The sequence below is a fragment of the Colletotrichum phormii genome (assembly GCF_030913505.1).
Source record: "Colletotrichum phormii strain CBS 102054 chromosome Unknown BDP81scaffold_6, whole genome shotgun sequence".
Lineage (NCBI taxonomy): Eukaryota > Fungi > Ascomycota > Sordariomycetes > Glomerellales > Glomerellaceae > Colletotrichum > Colletotrichum phormii.
The window spans coordinates 1,701,916-1,725,781 of record NW_026851448.1 but is presented as its reverse complement, the minus strand read 5'-3'; the positions used below and the strand labels follow the sequence as shown (position 1 = coordinate 1,725,781).

The window sequence follows — 23,866 nt, the reverse complement described above, 5'->3', positions numbered from 1 at the left end:
GGTAAGTCCTTCTAATGGAAGAGGCTGCTGATCCAAATGTTGCTCGGTTTCTTGCTGCTCAGTCGACTCAAGTTTGGGTGTTGCGGTGCTAGAGGCCAAGGGCGACTCGGGTTCAATGGCGTCAAATGCTAGGCTCTGCCGCTTCTTCTTCTTCTCTTTCTTGCTCTTCTTCGCAGGTGAGAAATCATCGAGATTAACGGGGTTTGCGACCTCTGGCTCGGCCACGACGTCGGATGTTTCGATTGATCGGGTTTGGTCAGAGGTAGCCTCATGTAGAATCTCGGTTGAGATTGGAGCCACGGATTCTGGCTCAATCAAAGGTGCAGCATCAGGCTGTGTGTCGAGAGCTTTCGGCTCGGGTTCAAGGTCCAGAGTGGTCAATGCCTTGTCGGACTCTGTTACTTGTCTTGGCTGGGCATCTTGAGGGAGGACAACCGCGGGCTCAGTCTCCGGAACCACCGAAGCCGACTCCTCAGAAGGCAAGGCCGTTTCCTCTACAGGCTCGACGGCCGAGCTCTCGACGATGGGCTCTGTAGTGCTTGGCTCTTTGACGAACTCGGTGCCAGCGGGTTCCAGCGTGGCAACTTGCTCCTCAGCAACTGGAACGGGAGGTTCGGGCTCGGTCAAGGTAGATTTCCTCTTCTTCTTGTCTTTCTTGGACTTCTTGACCACAAACTCTGACGGCTCCTCGGCAGCCACTGTCTCCTCGGCAACCTGCTCTGGCTCAAGTTCGATAGATTTCGAAGAAGTTGATGGCTCGGGGTGGTGCTCGGCTAAGTGCGCGGGAGGTTGTTGCTGTAGGTCTGCCGCCAGCTGTTCTTGTGAGACTCCCTGTGATGACGCAGGCCGTACTGCCTCCTGAAGTGATGCTTGTACAAAGTCAGCCTCAAGTGGGGCTTCCACATGGGGCTCAGCGAGTGGGATATCGGATGTTGTCTTGTCATCAGAAGCGAGGGACCTGTCGGTAGTCGTAGCGTCGTCGACGTGTGCTATTTCCTCCTTGGTGTCTTCGACGGTGGTCTCCATCGGAGTGGCGGTTCCAGATGCAAGATCGAAATCTTCCTCGGCCATGGACTTCTTTTTCTTCTTGTCCTTCTTAGACTTCTTGACAGACACAGCCCCAGGCCACTCTTCCTCAACTGGTGCGTCGATTGGAAGCTGGGAGTCCTTGGCGATGGAATCTTGATCGATGGGAGTATCCACTTGAGCCGAGGGCAGCTGTGCTGGTGCGACGGTTTCCGCTACTGAACGATCCTGCACCTCTTGGGTTGAAGTGGAGATTGGCTCGGACTCGGGCAAGTTGGCATCTAAAGGAGCCTCGACCGGCTCGACAGAGACATTGGGCAACTGCATTTGCTGACTCTCAGCTTCGAGTGCTTCAGCTGGAGTGGCAGTTCCCGATGTGATGTCAATGTCGTCCTGAACCTTGCCCTTCTTCTTTTTCTTATCCTTCTTTGACTTCTTCTGGAAGGCTGGGAATTCGTCATCGAGGTTTGGAATCTCGGCGGAAGCCTCAACAGGAGTCTCGACGGAAGCTACGGTAGGAACTTCGGCGGAAGAGTCTTCGACTGAAGCTGAAGTAGCATCTGCCCCAACGGTTGGCAGCTCTGCATCAGCCGACGGCACCTTCTCAGCCTCATTGACAGCAAGAGGGAGCTCGCTCTCCACCTTTGCCATTTCTCCTGCATCTGCAGTAACGGCATCACCTTGGGGCTCCAAGACTTCTACCGAAGTCTTTTTGGCCGTCTCGGTTGAGTCAAGTGCGGGAGCATCGGTGGTAGTGACGGCTGGTGCTTCTGAAAGATTGGGGGCAGATACATCGAGAGGGTCCGAAGCCTCCAAGGCGGTGGGCGTTGCGGTTCCAGAGGGGGGGGATTGGAGTCATCCTGAAGCTTGCCCTTCTTCTTCTTTTTCTTATCTTTCTCGGACATCTTTGGGAACAAATCGTCCTCCACAGACTTAGAAGATTCCTGGGCAGCAGCAACACCGGCAGCCGGGTGAGGCTCGTCTGGTGCCGCCGCTTCGATTGTCTCTTTGGCTGGCTCATCAACAGGTGCTTCGGCACTCTCGAGATGCATCGATCGATCGGCAGACTGGTCAATTGTTGCACTTGGCACTGGTGTGGAAGGCTCCTCTACTGCAGCATTTGTGCGCTCAGCAGCTGCAGAATCGCTCGGAACGGGCTCAGGAACAGCCTCCGTAGAGGGCTCTGAGGGAGATTCGACTGCTTGAGCGGTGATCTCAGTCGAAGGGTCGGACTCGAGGATGTCCAAGGCTTTACCCTTCTTCTTCTTGTCTTTCTTCGCCTTCTTCTCGACCAACGGGAACTCGTCGTCGACATTGACATCCGCGACTGCAGAAGTGTCGACCTGGCTCTCGGTCTTTTCGGGCGCCTCCTTCGCCTCGAGAAGCTCAGGACCAACATCCCCAGGAGCTTCCTCAGATTTCGCGGCAGTCTCTGCTTCAGGCGCGGGTGGCTGCTCGGATGGGATGTCTGCCTTGTCCTCTGCAGCCTTGTCGTGGTGGATATCCTTCACTTCAGATGCGATGACTCCGGCGGCAGTTGCAGCAGTAGCAGCCGCTGCCATCTCGGCCATCCTCTTCTTCTTCTGTTTCTTATTCATGCCCTTGAAAGGGTCCTCCTCGACGATGGGTAGCTCCGGCTCGGACTTGTCGGTGGGCTTCTCTTCGGCAGCTGCCTCAGCAGGCGTCTCCTCCATGGTCTTGCTCTCAACCGCCACCTCCTCGGGCTTCTCTTCGGGGACTTGTGAGGCCTCAGTAGTGGTAGGCTCAGAAACAGTGGCGGCGGCAGCCATCTCCGCAGCAGCGGCCATCTCAGCCATCTTCTTCTTTTTCTGCTTCTTGTTCAGCCCCTTAAAGGGGTCCTCGTCGACCTGAGGCGCCTCTGGAACGAGCGAGTCTTCGACAGCCTTCTCGTCGGTGGGTTTGTCGTGAACAGATGACTCCTCGGCAACCAGGGCTTCAGCAGGCGCCTCTTCAAAAGCTTTATTCTCGACGGTGGTCTCCGCAGGTATCTCATCGGCAACCTTCTTTTCGTTGGGTACCTCCCCAACGGCCTTTTCTTCGACCTCGGCAGCGGCCAGTGCAGCAGCCATTTCCTTCTTCTTTTCTTTCTTGCTCAGACCAGCGTAAGGGTCCTCATCGACTTGAAGCTGCTCGGACTCTGGTCCAGGCATAGACTTCGACTCAGCTGGAGGCTCTTGAGCAGTAGACTCCTCAACGATAAGCTCCTTATCGAGAAGCTTGGCTGGAGTAGGTGTCTCCTCCTCAGTCGTAGCAGGCTCAGAAGGTATCTGTTGGGTCTCCGAGACAGACTCAGTAGCAGTAGCAGCCTCGGCAGCGGCATCCATCTCGGCCATCCTCTTCTTCTTTTGCTTCTTGTTCATGCCCTTGAAAGGGTCCTCCTCAACTTTGGCTGGCTTTGATACTGCCTCTGACACAACTTCTAATTCCGCTGCGCGTTCTGGCTCCGATGCGGGCTGCTCCTTGACCGGCGTCTTTATGAGAGTCTTATCAGTAGTCGTGTCTCCAACAAGTGACTTGTCCTCAGTAGAAACCTCCTTGGCAGGCGTGTCGTCTGTGAAATGTGTCTCCATGGGGATCTCTTCGACAGGCTTCTCATCGGCAGTGTTGTTTTCCATCGTCTTCTCGGCCTCGACAGCCTCAACAGCGGCAGCAGCCTCGGCAGCTTCAGCGGCCGCCTTCATCTCAGCCATCTTCTTCTTCTTTTGCTTCTTGTTCATTCCCTTGAACGGATCCTCCTCGGACTTCGTCTGCTCTGTCGACTCCGGTAATACCTCTGCCGCACTTTTGATTTCCTCTGCAGGCTGTGACTCGGGCACAGAAGGCTCCTCGGTGGCGGTCACCTCAGTAGACTGCACCTCAGGGGGGGTCTCGAGAGCAGCAGGGGCGAAGTCGACAGATTGCTCCTCGGCAGCAGGCTTGGGTTCCTGAGCAGCGCCTTCAGCAGCAACAGCTAGCGCAGCAGCGGTAGCGGCCATTTCTGTCTTCTTCTTCTTCTTCTGTTTGTTGCTCATGCCTTTAAAGGGGTCCTCCTCGACCTCCGTCTGCTGCTTGGGAAGCTCTGTCGTGATTGTGGATTCTTCCGAGGTGTCGTTTGGCTGGGTTGTCACCTCGTCACTAAGAATGACGGCTTCTTCGCGACCTTCCTCCGGTTGTGGTACTGGTGTTGATTCAGGCGCAGGTTCTGCCTCTAGAGCAGGAGAGTCTTCCGAAATGTCCTGTGCGACGTCCTTCTTGTTCTTTTTCTTGTCCTTCTTCGATTTCTTCGAGGTGGTAATCTCTTCCTCCAAGGTGGTTGGTGAATGGTCCTCAGGGATAGAGCCCCCGGACGTAGTGGCTGGCGGCTCGGTGTTTGCCGCTGCCTGTGGTGCAGTAACTTCCTCCTCCAGAATCTTGGGGCCTGACTCTTCTGCGGCTGGCATCACAGCAGGCATCGTCGACGGCTCAGAAGACTGCGTTGCATCTGAGGGGTCAATCTCCTTACTCACAAGCTCCGGTTCAAGCGTGGTTGGCGCCTCGTCGGGGGTGTCTGAAGCGAGGCCCTCCTTCTTCTTCTTGTCCTTCTTGGACTTCTTAGTGACAGCTGAGAACTCTTCTTCTGCCAGTGGAGTGATGTTGTCTGCAGGTGAGTCGAGGGTTGTTGCAGGAGGATCGGTTTGGATGGAAGTTTCTGTGGGTGACTCCTGCTTGACTTCGGATTCTTCAGTCGCAGGGATAGGGAAGGCTCCTGCTTCCAGGTCGGTAGGCTGCAAAGTTGCCGGCGAGTCTTGGGTCGGTGGTGCTTCCTCGGACTTCAAAGTCGAGTCATCCTGAGCATCAGCCTTTGACGGGCCCTCGGGTGCTGTCTCTGAAGAACTGTGCACATCTTGAGAAAGCTTCTGTGCTGTGTCGTCGGATAAGAGGACGTTGTCAGGTGAAGCAGAGGAAGATTCCTCTAGCGGAGTCTCCGGCTGTGGAAGTTCCTGGCTGTCGTCTAATGAAAGGCTTTGTTGCTTCTTCTTCTTTTTCTTGTCCTTCTTGCTCTTCTTGGTCGGCTCGAAGTCACTGGTGTCAGCCTCTACTGGTTCGGCTGGCAGCTCCTCCTTTGCTGTTGATTGTAATGAACTTTGAAGTTCATCTGATGTGCTTTCTGCGGGAGTTTGGACCTCTTCACTCTTCTGGGGCTCTACACTCTCCGGGACGTCCCTATAATCCTCTGTTGGCTTGTGGTTGCCAGTATCGTCGCCCTTGGAGGCTTCATCTACTGAAGGCGGTAAAGGAGCTTCTGGCTCAGTGGAAAACTCGCGCGTTGCAGGCGCAGGCTCAGTGCTCTGCTCTTCCACTACAGCAGATGCTTGAGCCGCAGCCTTCTTTTTCTTGTCTTTTTTGCTCTTCTTGCCAGCTGGTTGAACTGCCCATTCATCCTCGCCAGCCTCGATTGCTTCTCTTACGGTGGTCGCCTCCGGGGCGTCCGTGACATCCGGCGAGGGTTCCGGCCCCGCCTGCTCCGGTGCTTGGACTGATTCGTCAATGGCCTTGGCGGCTGGGGCTCCGTCGTCCACAATCTGTGACTTGAGAATTTGGACATCATCCTGAGGAACCGGCTCTGAAGATGCAGCCTTGGTCTTCTTCTTGCTGCTCTTCTTGTCCTTCTTGGACATCTTGCTCGAGCTTGAGGGCTCAGAACCAAGGTCGTCTTCCTGACCGACTTGTGTCTCGGTCTGGTCCGGGTCCTGGGTGGTACTCGGGTCCCCTGTCGGTTCAAAGCCGGGAAGAGTTTCCGAAAGCGGCTCTAGTTGCGGCTCCGGCAAGATCGGTTGACCCAAAGATTCCGAATAATCTGACTGACCCGGGAATCCAGCATTGGCGGCGAGAGATTCGAATTCCTCTCTCTGGTCCTTCTTTTCTTCTTCCTTCTTGTCAACGTTTGAGAATTTGTCTAGTTGCTGAACGTCTTCCGGAAGGGTCTCGGTCTCGGCAGTAGAGTCAGTAATCCCCGCATCAGACTTTTTGCCAACCTCCAATGATGTCTGACTGGGTACCTGTCCCTCCGGCGTGGCCTGTCCCAGAGGTTGGGGGATCTCCGTGTTTGAGTCTTGGTCCGCCAAGGCTGTGACCGGGGTGCGAAGTGGGTCTCCAGCCTCCAGAAGCTCCAGGGCCGAGTCGGTGAGGGCCGGTCCCACGGCTTGGGCATCCGCTATCCGCCCGTTTTGCGTGTTCTCCAGTGATTTGTCGTCAATCGGCTCCACACCCGCATGCAGGCCGGGGTCCTGGCTGCCGACCTCTCCCGTTTGAGCGTTGGATCCCGCTGATGGTTCGTCAATGGTGTCAGGGCGGCCCGCAGCTTCGGGGTCCGATGTTGCACCAGCCTGGGCGCTAGCCACCTGCTCCGCGTCCACCTCGTGCTCCCGCTCATATGTCTCACCGCCCTTCTCGTTGGCCACTTCTGCGCCGCCTTCCCTGGAAGAGGCAGGCGTTGAAAGCTCCTGGGTCAGATAATCCATTGGCTCGCCTGCGACTCCCCGCGTGGTGTTCAGCCCAGAAGATGACGGAACATCATCGCTGGGGATTGTTGTTGTGTCTTGCAGTGTGGGCAGGGCCTCCTCACTGGGCTCGCTTGCAGGGTACATCTGTGCTTGGCCATCAGAGTCGAGATCCTTCTCCGCCACAGCTGTGGCTGTTTGTTGATCGGCGTTGTCTTCTGAACCTTTCGAGTTCGGAACATCGCCTGGACTGCCTGCTTCGGGCAACTCCCCTGCCCTTGACGCATCCTGTACCGAGCTTGGCTCGATTGCAGAAGATGCCTGAAAGATGGAGTCGCTTTCCGTGTTGCTTGCCGTCTCCAAGCCATCCTCATGAGGCAATTCAGGCTCAGGCTCAACAATGGTCGAGAAAGACTCCAGTTCAGGTGCCCAGGTCACGGATTTCCTCTTCTTCTTGCCCGCAGTTGTAGCAGTCGGCCACTCAGCCTCTGTCGACGTGTCTGCTTGCGGGAAGGGGATTTCGTCACTGCTAAGCTCTCCCGACGGAGAGGTCAAATAAGCGGACTGTTCTCTTGTATTCGCTACATCTGCCGAGTTTTCGAGGGTACTCTCCGGGTCCAGGGTAGAAGACTTCTTGCCCTTGTTCTTCTTCTTCTTTCCCTTTTTGGTAACAGTTGGTCCTGGGTCTGCCTCCTCTGAAATCTTGCTGTCCGTAGCGAATTCGCCGCTCGCGGGGGGTTCTTGCGATGATTGCTCCATCTCCCCAATCTTGTCTGAAATGGTCGTGTTTGAGTTTCCAACGTCCGTGATCGTCTTGTCTGTGATCGACTCGTCCGTAACCGTCTCGTCCTTAGTATCCTTCTTGTCCGAATCCTTGGTAGCGTCCTCAATAGCTGGCTCCAACGTGGTCACGGCTGCGCCAGCGCCAGCGGCTGCGGCTGCGGCGGCTGCTGCAGCCTTCTTAGCCTTCTTCTTGCTCTTCTTAGACGACAGTGCTTCGGGTTCAATTGGAGAGTCTAGACCACGGTCCTGCTGGTCCTCGGCAAAGGCTTCTTGCGGCTTGGACTCAAGCGAGTCAACTTGGCTGTCGACCAGCGTCGGCTCCTGAGAGGCATTCTCGAAAACCTCGTCTGGGCTGATAGGAGTCGCAGGCCCTTGCGGAGGTGTGAGGAAAGCCTCGTCCTGGCTTTCTATCGTTGTTGGCGTTTGAGGTTCCACTTGAGCTGTCTCCTCTATAGCGAGATCTGTCGACTTGGCATCGATTGCCTGGGATTGATCGGCTTTCTGCACGTCGGTGGCAGAGGACTTCTCATCAATTGGTGTGTTGAATGAAGTAGCATCTGCGAGCTCAGCAGGGAGCGCTTCATTGATGACTGCAGGCACCTGGTCGTTCTCTTCGGCTGCCTTTTTGTCCTTCTTCTTCTGCTTTTTCGACTTTTTGGAAGACTTGGAAGTCTCATCGGCCGGAGTTAAATCTTGCTGTTGCTCAGTGGGAATCGAAGAAGACGCAGAAGTCTCAAGAGTGTCCGCCGTAGCCAGGGCCGTTTCGGTAAGTACGTCCGACTTGGCCGTCTGAAGATCGATGTCGTCTGGATGATTTGCGTTCACAGGAATGGGTTCAGAAGCGCTGGCATCGGTAACAATCCCCTGACTGGACAGGTCCTCAGCGAATGCATCCGTGATTGGAACCTTGGATGCCTCAGCCGCTGGCTCTTCAGCGGGGGACCTTTCGTTGACGACGTCTTCGGCGGAGAGAGCTTGCGCTGATGAAGCCGCATCTGTCGAAGTCTCGACCTCCGGGGTCTCAACAACCGGGGTCTCAGCAGCCGGAGTCTCAGCAGCCGGAGTCTCGGTGGAAGTCTCAACGGCAGGAATCTCAACGGCAGGAGTCTCAACGGTAGGAGTCTCGACGGAAGGAGCCTCGACAGAGGGAGCTTCAGTAGTAGGGGCGTTGGGGAAGTACTCGGGAGCAGGGCTCTCGATTCCCCAGGCATCAAACGCCGGTGTATCGATGACGGGACCTTCGCCAATAAGGACATCGGTAGCGGCAGTCTCATTGACGGGAGCCTGGGTGATAGGAGCCTCGGTGGTAGGAGTTTGGATACCTGGGGGGGATTGTAGAGGCGTCGACTCGGACGACATTACGTCATCCAGCTGTGACAGCGAAGCACCCTTGCCCTTCTTCTTCTTTTTCTTCTTCTTGCCGGACGCCTCGGGCTGAATGGGTTCAGCTTGTGGCGGCTCCATGAGGCTGGGCTCAGAAGTTGCCATTGTGTTGTCGTCAACAACAGATGGCACGTTGTCAAAAGATTCAGGAGCGGGAATGGAGGCTCTTTCAGTAACATCTTCCGGAAGAGGGAGCGCAGCGGCATCCTTCTCGGCCGAAACTGGTTCAGATACCTCATAGGCCTTTTCGGCAGCATCCTGAGGGAGAGGCACTGCTGCTGCATCCGTTTCGGCAGCGATCTGTTTGGGGGCCTGCTCAACAAAATCGCCATCGTCCTCTGGGAGAGGAACAGTAGCAGCATCTGGTTCGGCATCAGGCAAAACGGGTGTCTCCTCCGATGCTTTCGCGGCGGACGTTTCGACTACTGCGTTATCGACAGCAGATTCTACGGAGGCAGCTTGAGGAGTGTCATTATCGGTCGATACCAACTTCAATTCAGAAGCGGAAGGCTCTGTGCTTGCAGCTGTTTCGGTGGAAGGAGGCTTTGCTTCGGCTTCAAACAAAGCGTCAGCTGTCTGGTCCTTCTTGGACTTCTTCAGCTTCTTCTTCTGCTTCTTGGACAAAGGCGCAGACTCGGCCTCAGCTGGGTCCACTGCTTCCCGCAGTCCGATAGAGGTGTCATCAGTGATTTGATCGGCTTTCGGGGGCTGTGAAACCTCATCGCTCTTTGCAGAGATGTCTTCTTGTCCAGAGATAGAAGGTTGTTGCTTCCATGGGTCCTCGTCTAGCTGCCAGGGGTCGTCTTCAAGCGTGGCTGGGCCTTCCTCTTGTGGTAGAGGTACAGGCTTAGTTTCGTCAATGGCCACCACGTTGGTGTCGGCGGGCTTATCGTCTTGATCAAGAATTGCAATCTGCTGCTCAGCCAAGCTGTCAGATGGGTCGAGTGACTTGTCCTTAGACTCAGAGGGGTACGGCAGTGATTCCGATGGTGTGTTCGGCTTTTCCTGGGGGCCATGGATATCGAGTTGCTGGTCTGGAAGCCTGTCCTGGACCTCGGCGGACTCGGCTTCTGGCGCTTCGGAAACGGACTCTTGCTGCACGGGTGCAACGTCATCAGCGGTGCCAACCGACTTTGCTTCGATGTTCAACGCAGGAGTGTCTTGCTGAGAAGAAGTAGTTGAGGACTCGGGGGCCGAAGTAGATAGAAGAGGTTCGTTTGTCGCATTCAGAGATTTCTTGCCCTTCTTCTTCTTCTTACCCTTCTTGGTGTCAGGGACTGGAGAGTCAGGAATCGGGGGCGAAGCAGGTAGGTCAGTCTTGACTTCCTCCTTGAGATCATTGATCTCAGGCAGTGGTTCTTGGGTCGTATCTAGGACCGGGACAGGAACCGGTTTCTCAGTGACGGGGAGTGCCGGGAGCTTTTCAGCTTCATCCGTATCCTTAACCTCCTGAACATCTGCAGAGGGGGCCAGAGAAGGCTCTGGAAGAGATTTTGACGCCTCGGGAATTTCGCTAGCTTGAGCGGCAGCCTCGGCGGCAGCGGCCATCTCAGCCAGCCTCTTCTTTCTCTGCTTCTTGTTCAAACCTGCAAGCGGGTCTTCCTCCACCTTGGGCTGCTCCGGCTCTGCTTCAGGCTTCTTTTCCTCGTTGTCTGCGAGAGAAGTGGCTGCAGGCTGCTCAAACTCGATGGGTTCCTTAGCTTGAGAGGTGCTGGTTTCAGGAGCAGTAGTCGCTTCAGCAGCTGGCTTGTCCTCTTCGATGGGCCTCGAGGGTGACGTGACTGCTGGCTGCTCGACTTCCACCGCTCTGCTTACTTCAGCGGATTCGGCAGCGGCAGCAATACCAGCGGCCTCGGCAGCTTCAGCGGCTGCCTTCATCTCGGCCTTCTTCTTTTTCTTCTGTTTGTTGCTGAGACCAGCAAAGGGGTCCACCTCAACCGAAGGCTGCTCCTCGACTACAGGCACCTCGACTACAGGCACCTCGACCACAGGCTGCTTGTCGACCACTGGTTTCTCCTCGACCACTGGCTGCTCTTCAGGCTTGGGTTGTTCGGCCTCCAATTCTAGTGATTCGTTGACATGCTCAGGAAGTGGAACGGCGGCGGCGTCGACGGCAGTCGTCTCAGAAACCTCGGTAGCCTCAGCAGCTTTAGTAGCCTCGGCAGCCTCAGTGGCCGCCTTCATCTCGGCCCTCTTCTTCTTCTTCTGCTTGTTGCTCAAGCCGGCAAAGGGGTCCACCTCAACCTCGGGCTGCTCTTCCGACTGCTCTTCAGGCTTGACCTGTACAACGTCTGGCTCAATCTCTGGCTCGAGTGACTCGTTGACGTTTTCAGGTAGCGGAACAGCAGCAGCAAATTCGGCATCGGAAGACTCCTTCTCCTTGAGAGCATCGACAGGCTCGAGAGAAGTCTCTGGAATAGGTTCCGAGATTTCAGAGAGAGGGGCATCCGCAGCTTTTTCGACTTCCGCGGTGGTCTTGGTTGCCTTTTCGGCACCAGTTGGCGGCTCCGAGATGGCTTCGAGAGGTGGGCTTGAAGAGACGGGGGGTTCCTTGGCTTCAGAAGCGTCAGCTTCGTGGGTGGCGATTGCAGCGGCGCTGGCGGCGGCGGCGGTAGCAGCTGCTGCCATTGCTGCCACCTTCTTTTTCTTCTGCTTCTTACTCAAGCCAGCAAAGGGATCCTCTTCGATTTTGGGCTCCTCCTCGGTCTTGACCTTGATTTGCTCTTCAGACGCCTCCTTGACCTCCAACTGAGACACGTCCTCGACCTTCTCGAACAGCGGCTCAGCTGGAGTTTGCTCGATCTCACGAGTCTCTGCAGCTTGTTCATGAATCGGCAAGGAAGTTGGCAGTACCTTTGCATCGAAAGCGGTGTCAGGCTTGTGCTCGATAGGGGCCACAGAGTCCAGAGGAGCATCAAGGCCCTCGTCCGAGGCCTCTGGTAGAGGGATAGCTGCCGCTTGTTCAATCGCAGGTAGGGAAGTTGGCGTCGCCTCTGTTTCGGGAGCAACTTCGGGCTCGGGAGCGGGCCCAACATCAGCCAGCGACTCTCGAGGAGCTTCAAAAACCTCATCCGAGACCTCAGGTAGCGGGACGCCCGCAGCTCGCTCGGCCTCGGTAGTCTCTGCAGTATGCTCAAACACAAGCGCGGAATTGGCGAACGGCGTCGTGTCTGCTTCGGAGGCGGCCTTGCTGTTCTGCTCGGTCGACCCGGTGGATCGTTCGAGCTCCTGCATCTCAGCCTGAGCCTGCTCCCAAGCCTTTTTGATCTTGAGTTGCTTCTTTCTCTCCTTCTTTGACAGCTTTTTGTCAGACGCGTCATCCTCGATAAAACGCTCAGGTGTGGCGGCTTCGGGGGCGGCTTCCTCGACCAGAGCGCTGCTATCTATAGACGGTTCTGTAGGGGGCTTTCCCGCGTCGTCACCGTTGCTTGGCACATGTGGACGTGCATCGACCGCGGCAAGTGCCTCGGCTTTCGACTCCGGAGATAGACGAGTCTGACTTAGAGGCAGCGTTTCATCGACATGTTGGGCTGGTGAGGGAGTGAAATCGGCTGAGAGAAGTGCGTCCTCATCGGCAGACGCAGCAGGAAGCGATGGCAAATTGGTCATATCGTCAGGGAAGACATCGACTGAGGGAACCTCGGCGGAGGGCTCCACAGATTTGTCGAGTGGCACGGCGTGAACAGTGTCGTTAATCGAGGCGTGGGCTAGCTCTTCAATTGGCATGGTACGAGCTTGGTCGCTTGACGGCGAGAAGTCCTTGTCGATGGAGTCGGTTGCAAGTGGCTCGGCTGACACCAAGGTCTTATCGGCATCTGTTGCAAGAACAGAAGAAGTAGGCTCATCTGGGGGAAGGATGGGACCATCGACTGACGCACCCTTACCCTTCTTCTTCTTTTTCTTGTCTTTCTTGGACTTCTTCGCCTCAACCATTGGTGGCTCCGCTGGCTCAGTAGCTTCCAAAGCCTTTGCTTCGCGGCCAAGTTCTGCCGACTTGTCATGGCTTTTGAGACGGTCTGTGAGGTAAGCAGCTCCCAGACCAGCCGCGGCACCCCCCAACAGAGCGCCGATAGCATCATCGCGGGAATGGCCGTCATGGTCAACCTCGGTCAAGTTGGCAGCGATATCACGAGACCGGTCTGGCGTAGGGCTCGATGGTGTGTCTGGTGTGTCACGATCCATTAGATTTTTGATGATTGATGGGGGCGTCATGTGTAGGAGATACGAACTTCTTTCTTTGGACGTGATCTCTACTTGTTCCGGTTCGGGCATCTCAGTTGCGTGCGTCACGGGGCTGTCGGGAAGAGCAGGTAGCTGCTCTAACTTGGCCGCATGATGAATAGGGCTAGCAATAGCCGTTGCTGGGGATGCCACAGGGCTGGCAGGAAGAGCTGGCAAGTCATGCAACTCTGTTAGAGTGACTGCAGTTCCTGCAACTGATGGGGCTGGTAAGTCTCTCTCTTGAGAAAGAGGGGATGCCGATACAGTCTCCAATCTTGTTGTCGGCGACGTCAGAGAGCTAGCAGGAAGTGCGGGCAGCTTCTCTAGTTCATGCTCTGACAAATCTACCCCCCTGGCGGCATCTGCAGTAGCGGGAAGGCCAGGCGACGCCGCATCAAACATGGCACTAGCATGCTGGATTGCATGCTCTGCCTTGGGTGTAGTTTCTTGCGAGCTGAAACGGCGCGTCGTCTGTTCAGGATAGCGGGACATATCCGTGTCAAGACGAAGGTCAGGCTCAAAGGGCGATGCTTGAAGCTGATGGAAGTAGTTCACATCCTCATCACGCAGCGCGAATTCTGGTGCGGGAGACTCCCGCGAGGACGGCTCGCTCGGAGGCAGCTCTGGGAAATCAATGGGTGGCTCCATTGGCTGAGCTGCGGATTCCTGACGAGCCTGTTCAAGCAGGTAGAGTGGTTTGATCTCGCGACTATTTTCCCACGAGATGGGCCTCGAAGGGCGCCTGGACAGGGAAGCGGGGTGAGGAGGGGTGATGTGTGTGGTCTCGGGGAACGTCGGCACTGCTGGGGAAGTGACTGGAGAGACTCCAAAGGTACCGGGAGACGAAGGTGCCGACCTCTGCCCGAGTCGCAGCTTGAAGGGCACGGCTGTCTGACTAGGGCTTCTGGTCGGTGTCTCCATGTTGCTACGCTTGCGCGCGTGTGTCTTTGGTGTCTTGGTCTCGTGCTGACGCCTGCGCTCTTCCGGTGGCGTCTCCGGCCGGCTGTCGGGCAGGGCAGGAAGCTCATCCAAGTCTGTCTGGGTGGGAGAGCCAGGGGTACTGGGCGGCATTGGGCTGGGTGGCAGAGGGAGGAAGTCTCCGTACTGAGGATCGATAGCAGGTCTAATAGTCCGCGGCACAATCTCAGGATCGACAATGTCAACGTCTCGCGGGGGACTGGCGGATCTCTCGCGATGTCGAAGAGCATCTGACGACTCTTCCAACTGCGGTTCGTTGGCGTTGGAGCGGGACATCATGGAGCCCAAAGCTGCCACGGCGCTCGCCAAGCCGGCACCCGCGCCAAGGGTGCCGGCATTATCTAAAAAAGACGACTTCTCATCCTTGCCAGATACATCCTTACTGCTTCTGTTTCCGAAGAAGTTGTTGAAGAAGCCGCTACTGCGCTTCTCGTCTTCCTTGGGACTCTTCTTGTCGTCTCGACTGCGTCTCTTACGTTCAGAACTTTCGGACACCACCGACTTGGCGTCGTCGTCGTAGCGAGTCCCGTTGGAGGTTCGGTCAGACTTCTCGCGACGAGACGAACGGTCAGAGACAACAGATGCCGCGTCCCGTTCGTCCTCACGGCGACTCTTGGAGCGACGTTCTGACTTTTCGCTCCGTGTGGCGGGGTCGGACACAACTGAACTAGCATCTCTATCATCGAAGCGACTGCTGCGGGACCGGCGATCGGATTTCTCACGCCGGCTCGAGGGATCAGAGACCACCGAGCTAGCGTCAGCATCCTCGTACCGGCTGCTTCGAGATCGACGATCAGATTTGTCACGTCGGCTCGCAGGGTCAGAGACGACGGAGCTCACGTCGCGGTCGTCTTGCCGGCTGCTCTTGGAACGGCGTTCTGACTTCTCTCGCCTGCTCGACGGATCAGACACCACAGAGCTCACATCTCCGTCTTCGAACTTGGAACGGTCCCGCTGAGACTTGGCCGGAAGATCGTCCCAGTCTTCAAGACCGTCGCGAGTGCTGCTTCGTTCGGCGGTTGGAGTCGCGGTGTAATCGCTTTGTTTCTCGACGTCTGTCCATTCGTCTGAGCTCTGCTTAGATTTCTTGGACTTCTTCTTCTTCGCAGGCTCGTCCCACGCGTCGTCACCAGCCTCTTGAGGCTCACTAGAGCGGTATGATTCCTTCTCGGGCAGCTTCTCGCGGGAAGTGCTCGACTCGTTGTTGTAAGAAGATGGCTCTTGGGTTTCTGGCTCATCGTCATCATATGTGACAACGATATCAGATCTCGAGGCTCGATTCTTCTTCTTCTTCTTCTTATCCTTCTTACTCGATTTCGCTGACGGGGAGGCTTCGGCATCTGCCGGGGCAGCTTCGGAGTCCACCGCTCTAGAGGCGGGAGTCTCGTCGTAAGAGTGCGCTGTCCCAGAAGAGTTGGGCAGATCCCAGGTAGGTGCGTCCTGGAATTCACGAGTCTTGGGGCCAAGCGCCACAACGGTTTCCGGGCTTTGAGGGGTGTCGTAGTAGCTATGAGGCCTCTCGTAAGGAGGGCCCGTCTCTGCGTAGGGAGCAGGTTGGTCTCGGTAAGCGATTGTTGGCTCGCCGTAGTAGCTATGAGGTCTATCGTAGGTTGGCACTGCTTGCGAGTAAGGGGCTGGCGCAGGTTGGGGCCCAGCTTCGGCGACATCGTGATAGCTGTGAGTTCTGGCGTATGCTTGATCCATCGGTGCAAATGGGTTGGGTTCAGGTCGTGATGTCGCTTCGGGAACGTCATAGTAGCCGTGCGGTCTTTCGTAGACAGGTGCCGGTGCAGACGAAGAAGCAGGTTCACGCTGTGATCTTGACTCGGGGACATCATAAGTCTCGTCAGGCAACGCGTTGTCGAGGCTTTGCCTCTTTGACGCCTTTTGCTTGCGCTTCTCCTTCTTGCTCAGCTTCCTCGACGGCTCAGTCTCTTCAACTAGCGGCTCCCGCTCAACAAATGGCACCTCTTTAGCTTTGCCCTTGTCACGGCGCTCTTTATCACGAGGGGAGTCAGCCGCGTGGCCGTTGTGCAATTCCTTCTCGGCTACTGGCGTTTCTGGCACCTCGCCCATGACAAAACCGCGGTCGCCTGTAGTAGGCCCATCATGGTTGTGATCAGGGCCATAGATGCCCAGGTCGGTGACAGTCTCCGCGAAAGGCTGGTGATAGACGGCCGGCTCACTCTGTCCCGGCGGGCTGTCGCGGCGCATGTAGGTAGGGTTGTCAATCACGATGTTCGGGTCAAACCCAGTGTCTTGGAGACCAGCCGCCAGCACAGAGGCAAATTCTAGATCATCAGCAAAGGCGCCAGGCATTCTAGATGTCTGAGGGCTGGACGGCTTGGGGCCGGGGGCGGGGGGCAAGTCTGCCTCATCTTCGAATGACGTGGTGAGCTTAGACGGGGCAGCTTCGATGATGGGCGATATAGGCTCGACGCTACGAGACTTTGGTGACTCGGGCGGACTATGCCTCTCCCTATCTTCGTCCGGCTTGCTCTCGAAAGGATCGCGCATCTTGGGAGCTTCGGAGGCTTCGGAGACTGCAGCCACTGCAGCTCCACCAGCGACGCCCGCCGCGATGATGCCCCACGGTGAACTCTTGCCCAGTTTCTTCTTCTTCTTTGACTTGCTAGAAGTGCTGGACGGCGCCTTTTTCGGAGGTTCTGGGCTCTCGATCTGGAAGCTCTTGGTCTCATTTTCGCCCCAAGTGACGGACTTGGCTGTGGGTGTCGTAGGCCTTTCCACAACCTCGCCTCTGGGTCCGAAAACGATTTCAGTGGTAGGCGCGGTTGCAGAAGAAGGTGGCTCAGTTGAAGTAACTGATCGTGGTTGAACAGGCTCCTGGCTTCTGCTGGAGGGTTGTTGTTCCGCTTGCTTCTCAGGGGCAGGCGTGTGGCGCGGGGTAACAAAGGGCGTAGGCAAGACGAGGTTTAGCAGTGGTCGTTCACGCTCAGCAGAAGGATCGCGAGATTGGAAGATCGGCTGCGCGCCGGGATCGAGCCGACGGTGGGGCAGGCGGAAGCGGGAAAGCTCGTCGGGGATGATGACATGATCAATGCGAACGTCGGCGTTGGGCGCGTCGTAGGGGCTCTTGTCATGAGGGTGATCCATCTCCGGCGGCGTTACTATTGTGACGATATCAGGACCCTCATCGTGGTCCTGCCACTTGCCAACGACAGACTCGTCGTGGGGAGATGCGCTGCGCGAGCGGATCTCGTCCTTTGCAATCTTGCGGGCGATGACAGTCTCACGGTAGTACCTATCTGCCTCCTCCTGCACGGCGTCTTTGGTAGCTCGGGACCTGTCACGGGAGCCATCCTCGGTCACTTGATCGTTGCGGTGCTTGCGTGATCTCTCCTCCTCGACAGCGATGGCAGAAGCAATGGCGGCGGCGGCTATTGGCACGGTAGCATGCTTGGCCTCCTCGTAGATGGACTTTGCAGCATGCTGTTCCTCTTGGAGCGAGTCCCTCCGACGGCGCGGCTCAGGGGTCCGGGAACGGTCTCGTGCCCCTTGCTGGTACTGCTCCAGGCGCTTCTCGAGTTCAAAGGAGTCTTTGCGGCTCATTCGGGATTCCGAGTAGTCGGGCTTCCTCGGCGGAGAGTCGTCAAAGTTGGGTTCGCGGTCGACGGTGACGACCTGGGGCGTCAAGGGCCTCTTCGGGGTGGCGTACTTTGGCGTTTGGAAGGCATCATCAGCGACCTGGAACTGGAAAGGGTCAATAGGGGCTTGTGCATTGGGGGCCTCGGGATGCTCCACCCCATGTTTCTCTCGGGGCGCCTCAGTCGGCTTCTCTACCCGCTTCGCATCCCGGCGTTCATCCACGACCACCACCGGCTTACGGTCATCCCTACGAGGTTCCTTGGGTTCCTCACGTGGCCGGCGGTCATCTTTTGGGTCGTACTCAACTCGAATCTCATCACCTTGGGGTAGCTTGTACACCTCCGGACGAGGGTCAGTCTCAACATCGGGCTTCTTCAGGGCCTCATAGGCCAGATCAGAACGGCCGGCACGATGCTTGTCTCGGTCGTCGATGATCTCAACGTTGTTGCGTCGATGTGGCCGGCGGGGATCGTTCTGATCACGGGGGTCGCGGTCTTCCAGCTCGATCCTTACTGGACGTTCGGGTTCTTCCTCTTTGCGGCGGTTTTGCCAGGAATCGCGGTACTCCTCCCGATGATGATCTCGTACTTCACTTCGACCGTCATCGCGACGTTCGAGGTACTCGCTCGAGTCTCTACGGTTAGCAGCCATCGTCGCACCAAGAGCCGCGGCAGCAATGCCTACGCCAGCGATGGCATTCTCGGCAGCGCTCCTGCCCTTGGGCGGCTGGCGGGGTTGCTTGGAGTTCCGGCGCTCCTCCTCCTCCTCGAATCTCTCTGCATCGTAAACCTTGGACGGAAGAGGCACAATGGGAATAGGCTGCTGGATAGGGACCGGATCGGGTCGGGCACGCTGGGGAACATCCTGGCGGGATGAAGTTACAGAGCTACGGTCGTAGTCGAACTTATCGGGATCCGAGGTCGGCACCGGGTATATACGCTGCATCGGCTGCTTCCCCGTCTTGGGCGATTCGACCTGGGCTACCGTCTCTTCGTGGTGGCGGCGGGAAGAGCCAGCGGACCGGGGGTCTTCCTCGCCGAAGCCGCATGGACTTTTTACGGCGCCGCGAAGAGAGTTTACGGGTCCGAAGAGGCGTGGGTCCACAATGGTACTCCTCCGTGATGGTGGCTTGATCTGCTCCGGGGGCGCCGTTGAGATCCTTGCTGACTTGGACGGCTTGACGGCAGAGCCATATGCCAGACCGTTATCGGAATCGTCCGTAGTAGTAGACTCATCTTCAGACGCTGATTCCCAGTCATCGTCCGAGGAGGAAGCGTTTTCATTAGGTTTAGAAGTGCCAGATCCTCTGGTCTTTGTGTCGCTCTTACTCTTACTACGAAAATGGCTGAAGGCTGCGGCTGCGGCTGCGGCACCGGCCGCAGTACCGGCCAGCTGGGACGTCCGCGACTTGGCAGCAGACTTGAGATCATGGTCATTCTGCCTCCGGGCAATGTCTTGCAGTTGGCGACCAATTTCGAGAATTTCTTCATCGGTCTTGTCGCGGGGCACCGGAGGCGGTTGCTGTTGTTGTTGACGGGCGTCAGCGGGTTCAGTGCGGTACAGCGAGGGGCTCGCGTAGGCTTGGGGCGCCGGGCTCGTAAGCTGACTCTTGTCGCGGTCAATGTAGCCGCGACCGTAAGCCATGTCAGAGTTGACGGATGAGGAAGAGGAATTGCCAAAGGAGAGGATGCGGGCTTTCTGCTTCTTCCTCCTACGACGTTTGCGCTGCTCCGAGGGGGCTCTAAAGAATGTGTTGAAGAGGCCGCCAAACTTGGGGCTCCTTGCTGAAATGTTGAGCATGGAGGAGGATGTGGAAGAGGACGAAGAAGCACTGGAGCCACCTCGCGGTCGCATCCTTTCGGGCTGGTGGTGCTGTCCTTGGTATTCCTGCGGCTGGGCATATCGTTCGGGTTGGCCATAGCCTAGAGGCTGAACGAAGGCCTCGGGAGGGGGATACTGTTGTTGCGGCTGTTGCGGCTGTTGCGGCTGGTGCTGTTGATGCTGCTGGTACTGTTCGGGTTGGGGGTATCGTTGGGGCTCGCCGTATCGCTGAGGATCGTAGTATCTCTCAAAAGGGGCAGCATATCTCTCGGTTTCGGGGTATCTCTGAGCTTCGGTATAGGATTGGGAGTATTGCGATTGCGACGGCGAATACAGGGACGGCAGGGGCTGCTGCTGTGTTGGGGCCCTCGATGACGGACCGGGAATGCTCGATATGACGCTTTCGTCGGCAGCGGTGGCGAGTTGTTCGCGAGAATCACGGCGGTCTCTTCTTCGCCGCCGAGAGCTCTCTGGGCTCCGGCGACGCGGATCTCGCATCATGGTCGCGAGGGTATATCGAACCCTGTCGTGCGCATCGGTCGCTCTTCGAAAGGCTTGGTTGTCGCGATTGAATGATGGAATGTTCGACGGCGTGGGGTGTCGAATTGTGGTTGGTGAGTTAACAATGAGGCTCTGTGCTTTTTGGGGTGCGCAGACAATAATCTGGCGATGTTATTGTTTTGTTTTTCGAGGAATAAGCGATGAAGCGGGACAGGCCGTGAAGCTATATTCCGGGGGTGTTCCCCCCAAAACTGACTGAGCGGGGGGGGGGGTGGTGGTGGGAAGCCTTCAAATTGTGGAAGGGGGGGGGGCACGGGGAGACTTGGGTTGCACACTTGGGAGGGAAAGGGTGGCTGGGGACACACACTGGACACAATCTGGGACGATGGGCGCTGGGAAGGAGAGCCCAAGTTCTGGAGGAAGGTAGGAGCAGCTAGGCCCTTCCTGGTTCAGGGAGGCAGCTGGCAGCGACAGCACGAGGAAAGAGCAAGGAAAGAGCAAGGAGGAGAGGCCACACGAGGGACGCTCACCTCAGATGGCGGCGGGGTCGCCCAGCGATTGCGGTCCACTAAGACGAGGTGAACAGGGTGAGGCGAGCTGCCTGCGAAATTGCCAATTGCTGCAATTGGGACGAAAAGGAACTCGACGGCCAGCAGCTACGACCATCCCTGCAACCTGCCCTAGCCCGTTGTTTCCACCTCAGCTCCCATCTCGCCCATGAGGTGGTCCAAGTGTCCGACCGGTCACCGCGGCACCCTGTCGAAATTGCCCGCGCTTACGTACGGGTGCCTTGCCTTGTGCTTATCTAATAATTCATACTCACTTTGCACACTGCACTTTGTTCCCATGCATCATCCACTACGGAGTACAATCCACTATCCATGCCTTGCATCTTCTCGTCTATGCTTCAGCTCTTTTCTCGCTTCTGCAAGTCACTCTTGAGTATCCATCCGTATTGATAGTACATACTCCGTAGGTCTTGACTCTCGAGTCTTGAGGTCAGCGAGTGCACCCAATGCCACCATCCCCAACGTCCCATGTGGAGATCAGCCCGGCTCGTCTCCCCGCTCTGGCGCTCTGGCGCTCCCTCGCCAACGCATCCTTACCGCCTCTTCCATGAGCCTTTCTTTTTCTTATCGACGAGACGTGTCGAAGCCGTCGCACAAAGTTGCGATACGCTTCATCTCTTGATTCATCATTGACTCACCAATGGTTCCTCCAACTCTCTTGGCCTGACCCATCCACGTCGGGTTACTCTGCCTTCTCCAACACCTCAAGACAAAGAAAACCACGGCGGCGACAGGGATCTGCATCGTCTTGCTGCAGCCTGCTGCAGCCTACTGCGGCCTGTCTAACCAGGTCACCTGCGGCAACACGTGTAACCACTCTCACTGTCACCCTCTGCTGTGCTGGGAGATTACCCATTGGCGACTTTTCCACTCTAGAGAGTGATGCACCACAGAGCGCCACAGAGTCACACACTGAGAGGGATTCCCAAACCCGTCGTGATTGGGCCGCTGCTCGTAGGCCGCAACGTGAGCCACAGTCGCAGACATCGGCAGATCGGGTATCGCGATGGCGCCAGAAAATCTTTGATCCTAAAGAGGGGCGAATTTCCCGTCTACGCCTGCATGGCGGCCTGAAGCAAGGCGTTGGCTGGTATCGCTCGAGATCGACTGAGTGCATGAGTTTTTCCAAGTCTTCACCATCTCTGGCCGCCGCAAGTCGTTCTTATAAAGGCCCCAGCTTGGGTGGCTTCTTTGCGCCGGAGATCCATATTTACCGCGTTGTCCGTCGGTCCCACTCTCGCCGACTCCCCGAGTCCGCCGGCCGGTGGACTGAATTAACGGCCCTCTCGGCAACCATGGCGGCAAACATGGAAATCGTGCGGAACGCTTGCCAGAAGTACCACGGAAGAAAGATAATCGCATCATCTGTTCTAGCCGACTCCGAAAGTGTTCAAGGCCTGTCGGGGAATTAAAACCCTAGCAACGGCTTGGTTCCGAAACCATGGGTTTGTGGTCTAGCCAAACTAAACGGCGTCGGAACGATTCCGAACATGCGCTCTACCCAGATCCTCATGGCCCAGCTCAACACCATGATAAAAGCGTTGGATCTCTTATAGAATCTGTAGCCATGCTGTCATCACACAACTTTGTATCAACAACATATTCAGGTTGTTCAGATAATTCCCCATCCCCAAAATGGTCGTGTCGGATATCCACAGTGTTATCGAACGCCTACGACAAGAACACTTCGTCCCCTCCATACTCTTCGCTGCCGCAGCCACCACCGCACTACTCATCGTGATAGTACTCCAATTTTTCAAACCAATCGGCAAACGCAGAGGAAAAGATGGAAGACGTCCCATCATGCCACCAGGCCCCGAAGGCGTTCCCCTACTCGGGAGCCTGCTTCAAGTCAAAGCCAGCCAAGGAGACCCCTACAACAGAGGCGTACGTATCCCTCTCTGTTCATGTTCTAGAGCTGCCCGTAGACATCAATCTCACATATTCTTCATCCAGCTCCTCTCCATGGCAAAATACGGAGAAATGACCACCCTCCACCTCGGCTCAAAGACCCTCGTCCTCCTCAACAGCAGCCGTGTCGTCAGCGAAATCATCGCCAAGCGAAGCAGCCAGACGAGCACCCGAACCCACATGCCCATCTCCAACGAAATCGTCGGCCGCAACCGCAAGTCCCTCCTCATGTCCCAAAAGGACTGGGCCGAGCCCCGGCGCGTCATGCACGCCCTCCTCAGCGGCACCGCCCTCCGCCAGTACGGCGAGTTCCAGGAGCTCGAGAGCACCCAGATGATGGCCGAGTACGTCTTCAAGCCGAGCCAGTGGTACCGCCACCACTACCGCTACGCAAACTCGGTCATCCACCGCATCGCCTTCGGCGAGCGCCTCGTCAAGAGCACCGAAGAGCTCATCGACATGCAAAACGCAGTTACCTTCTTCGTCGGCTCCATCAACTCCTCCATCATCGACTGGTTCCCCGACCTCGCCAGGCTCCCGCGCTTCCTCCAGTTCTGGCGCCCGCACTGGGAGGCCCTCGGCCAGTGGAACTACGACCTCTACGACCGCTGGTACAGCCCCATTGCCGCCAAAGTCGAAAACGGCACCGCGCCCCCGTCCTTTGTCCGCGACACGCTGCTCCACCCGGACACTAAATATAAAGGCGACCACGTGGACGGCATGTACGTCGCCATGCAGCTCATCGAGGCCGGCAGCGACACGACCCGCGAAGCCCTCAACATCATGACCATGGCGGCGCTCGAGTACCCGGCCGTCTTCCGCCGCGCCCGGGACGAGGTCGACGCCCTCTGCGGCGTCGACGATGCAGCCCGCCTGCCCACCCTCGCCGACATGGACGATCTAAAGTACATCTGCGCCATGGCCAAGGAACTCTTGCGCTGGCACGTCATGTTCCCGCTCACGCCGGACCACACGACGTCCGCGGACATGGAGTTTGAAGGGTACTATTTCCCCGCGGGCACTGCCTTCGCCATCAACGGCCCCGCCGTTGCCAACGAGTGCGAGGACCCAGAGGAGTTCAAGCCAGAGAGGTGGTTGGACGGCCACGAGACGGATATCGCGCACGGGTTGTGGGCTTTTGGCGGCGGGCGGAGGATATGTGTGGGATACCGCCTGGCTCAGCGCAGCATATTTTTGAATATCGCTAGGTTGGTCCAGTGTGTCAACTACAAGGCTGTGAGTGTGACCTCTCATCCTCTCCCTCCCTCCCTCCCTTTTTTGGGGGAGTGCAGTACACTGACTGACGACCAACTACTAGAACGGACCATACAACAGGAATATCCTGAACCTAGAGGCCACGGGCGAGCCCTTCCCCGTCAAGGTCGACATGAGGAACAAGCACTACGAGTCTATCATCCTGCGAGAGGCGGAGGTTGCTGGTGTCTTGGAGGACGCTAAGCTGATGCGGGACTGAATTACATGACTCTTGACCCCCACCTTTTCTTTTTTATGGAAGACTTTTGACTTTGGCAAGATAATCATCCTTACCTATCATCAAGTTCTACACAATATAGTCTTTCACTTGTA

At 56.9% G+C, this 23,866-nt stretch overlaps 2 protein-coding genes across 2 annotated transcripts; one reads left to right on the top strand and one right to left on the bottom strand.

Moving 5' to 3' along the window:
• Positions 1-12,520: 12,520 nt before the first annotated feature.
• On the bottom strand, positions 12,521-19,951 carry BDP81DRAFT_345358 (uncharacterized protein; the record flags this gene model as incomplete). Its single annotated transcript, XM_060586090.1, has 2 exons — positions 12,902-19,951; positions 12,521-12,835 (listed from the first exon to the last, which is right to left on the bottom strand). Coding segments are annotated over exons 1-2 (7,212 nt in total), but the record flags the coding sequence as incomplete, so codon positions are not given.
• A 2,052-nt stretch (positions 19,952-22,003) lies between these two features.
• BDP81DRAFT_315072 (cytochrome P450) lies at positions 22,004-23,753 on the top strand (the record flags this gene model as incomplete). Its single annotated transcript, XM_060584057.1, has 3 exons — positions 22,004-22,255; positions 22,325-23,515; positions 23,598-23,753. 3 exons carry the CDS (start codon positions 22,004-22,006, stop codon positions 23,751-23,753), a joined length of 1,599 nt encoding a protein of 532 aa, XP_060447697.1.
• Positions 23,754-23,866: the final 113 nt, after the last annotated feature.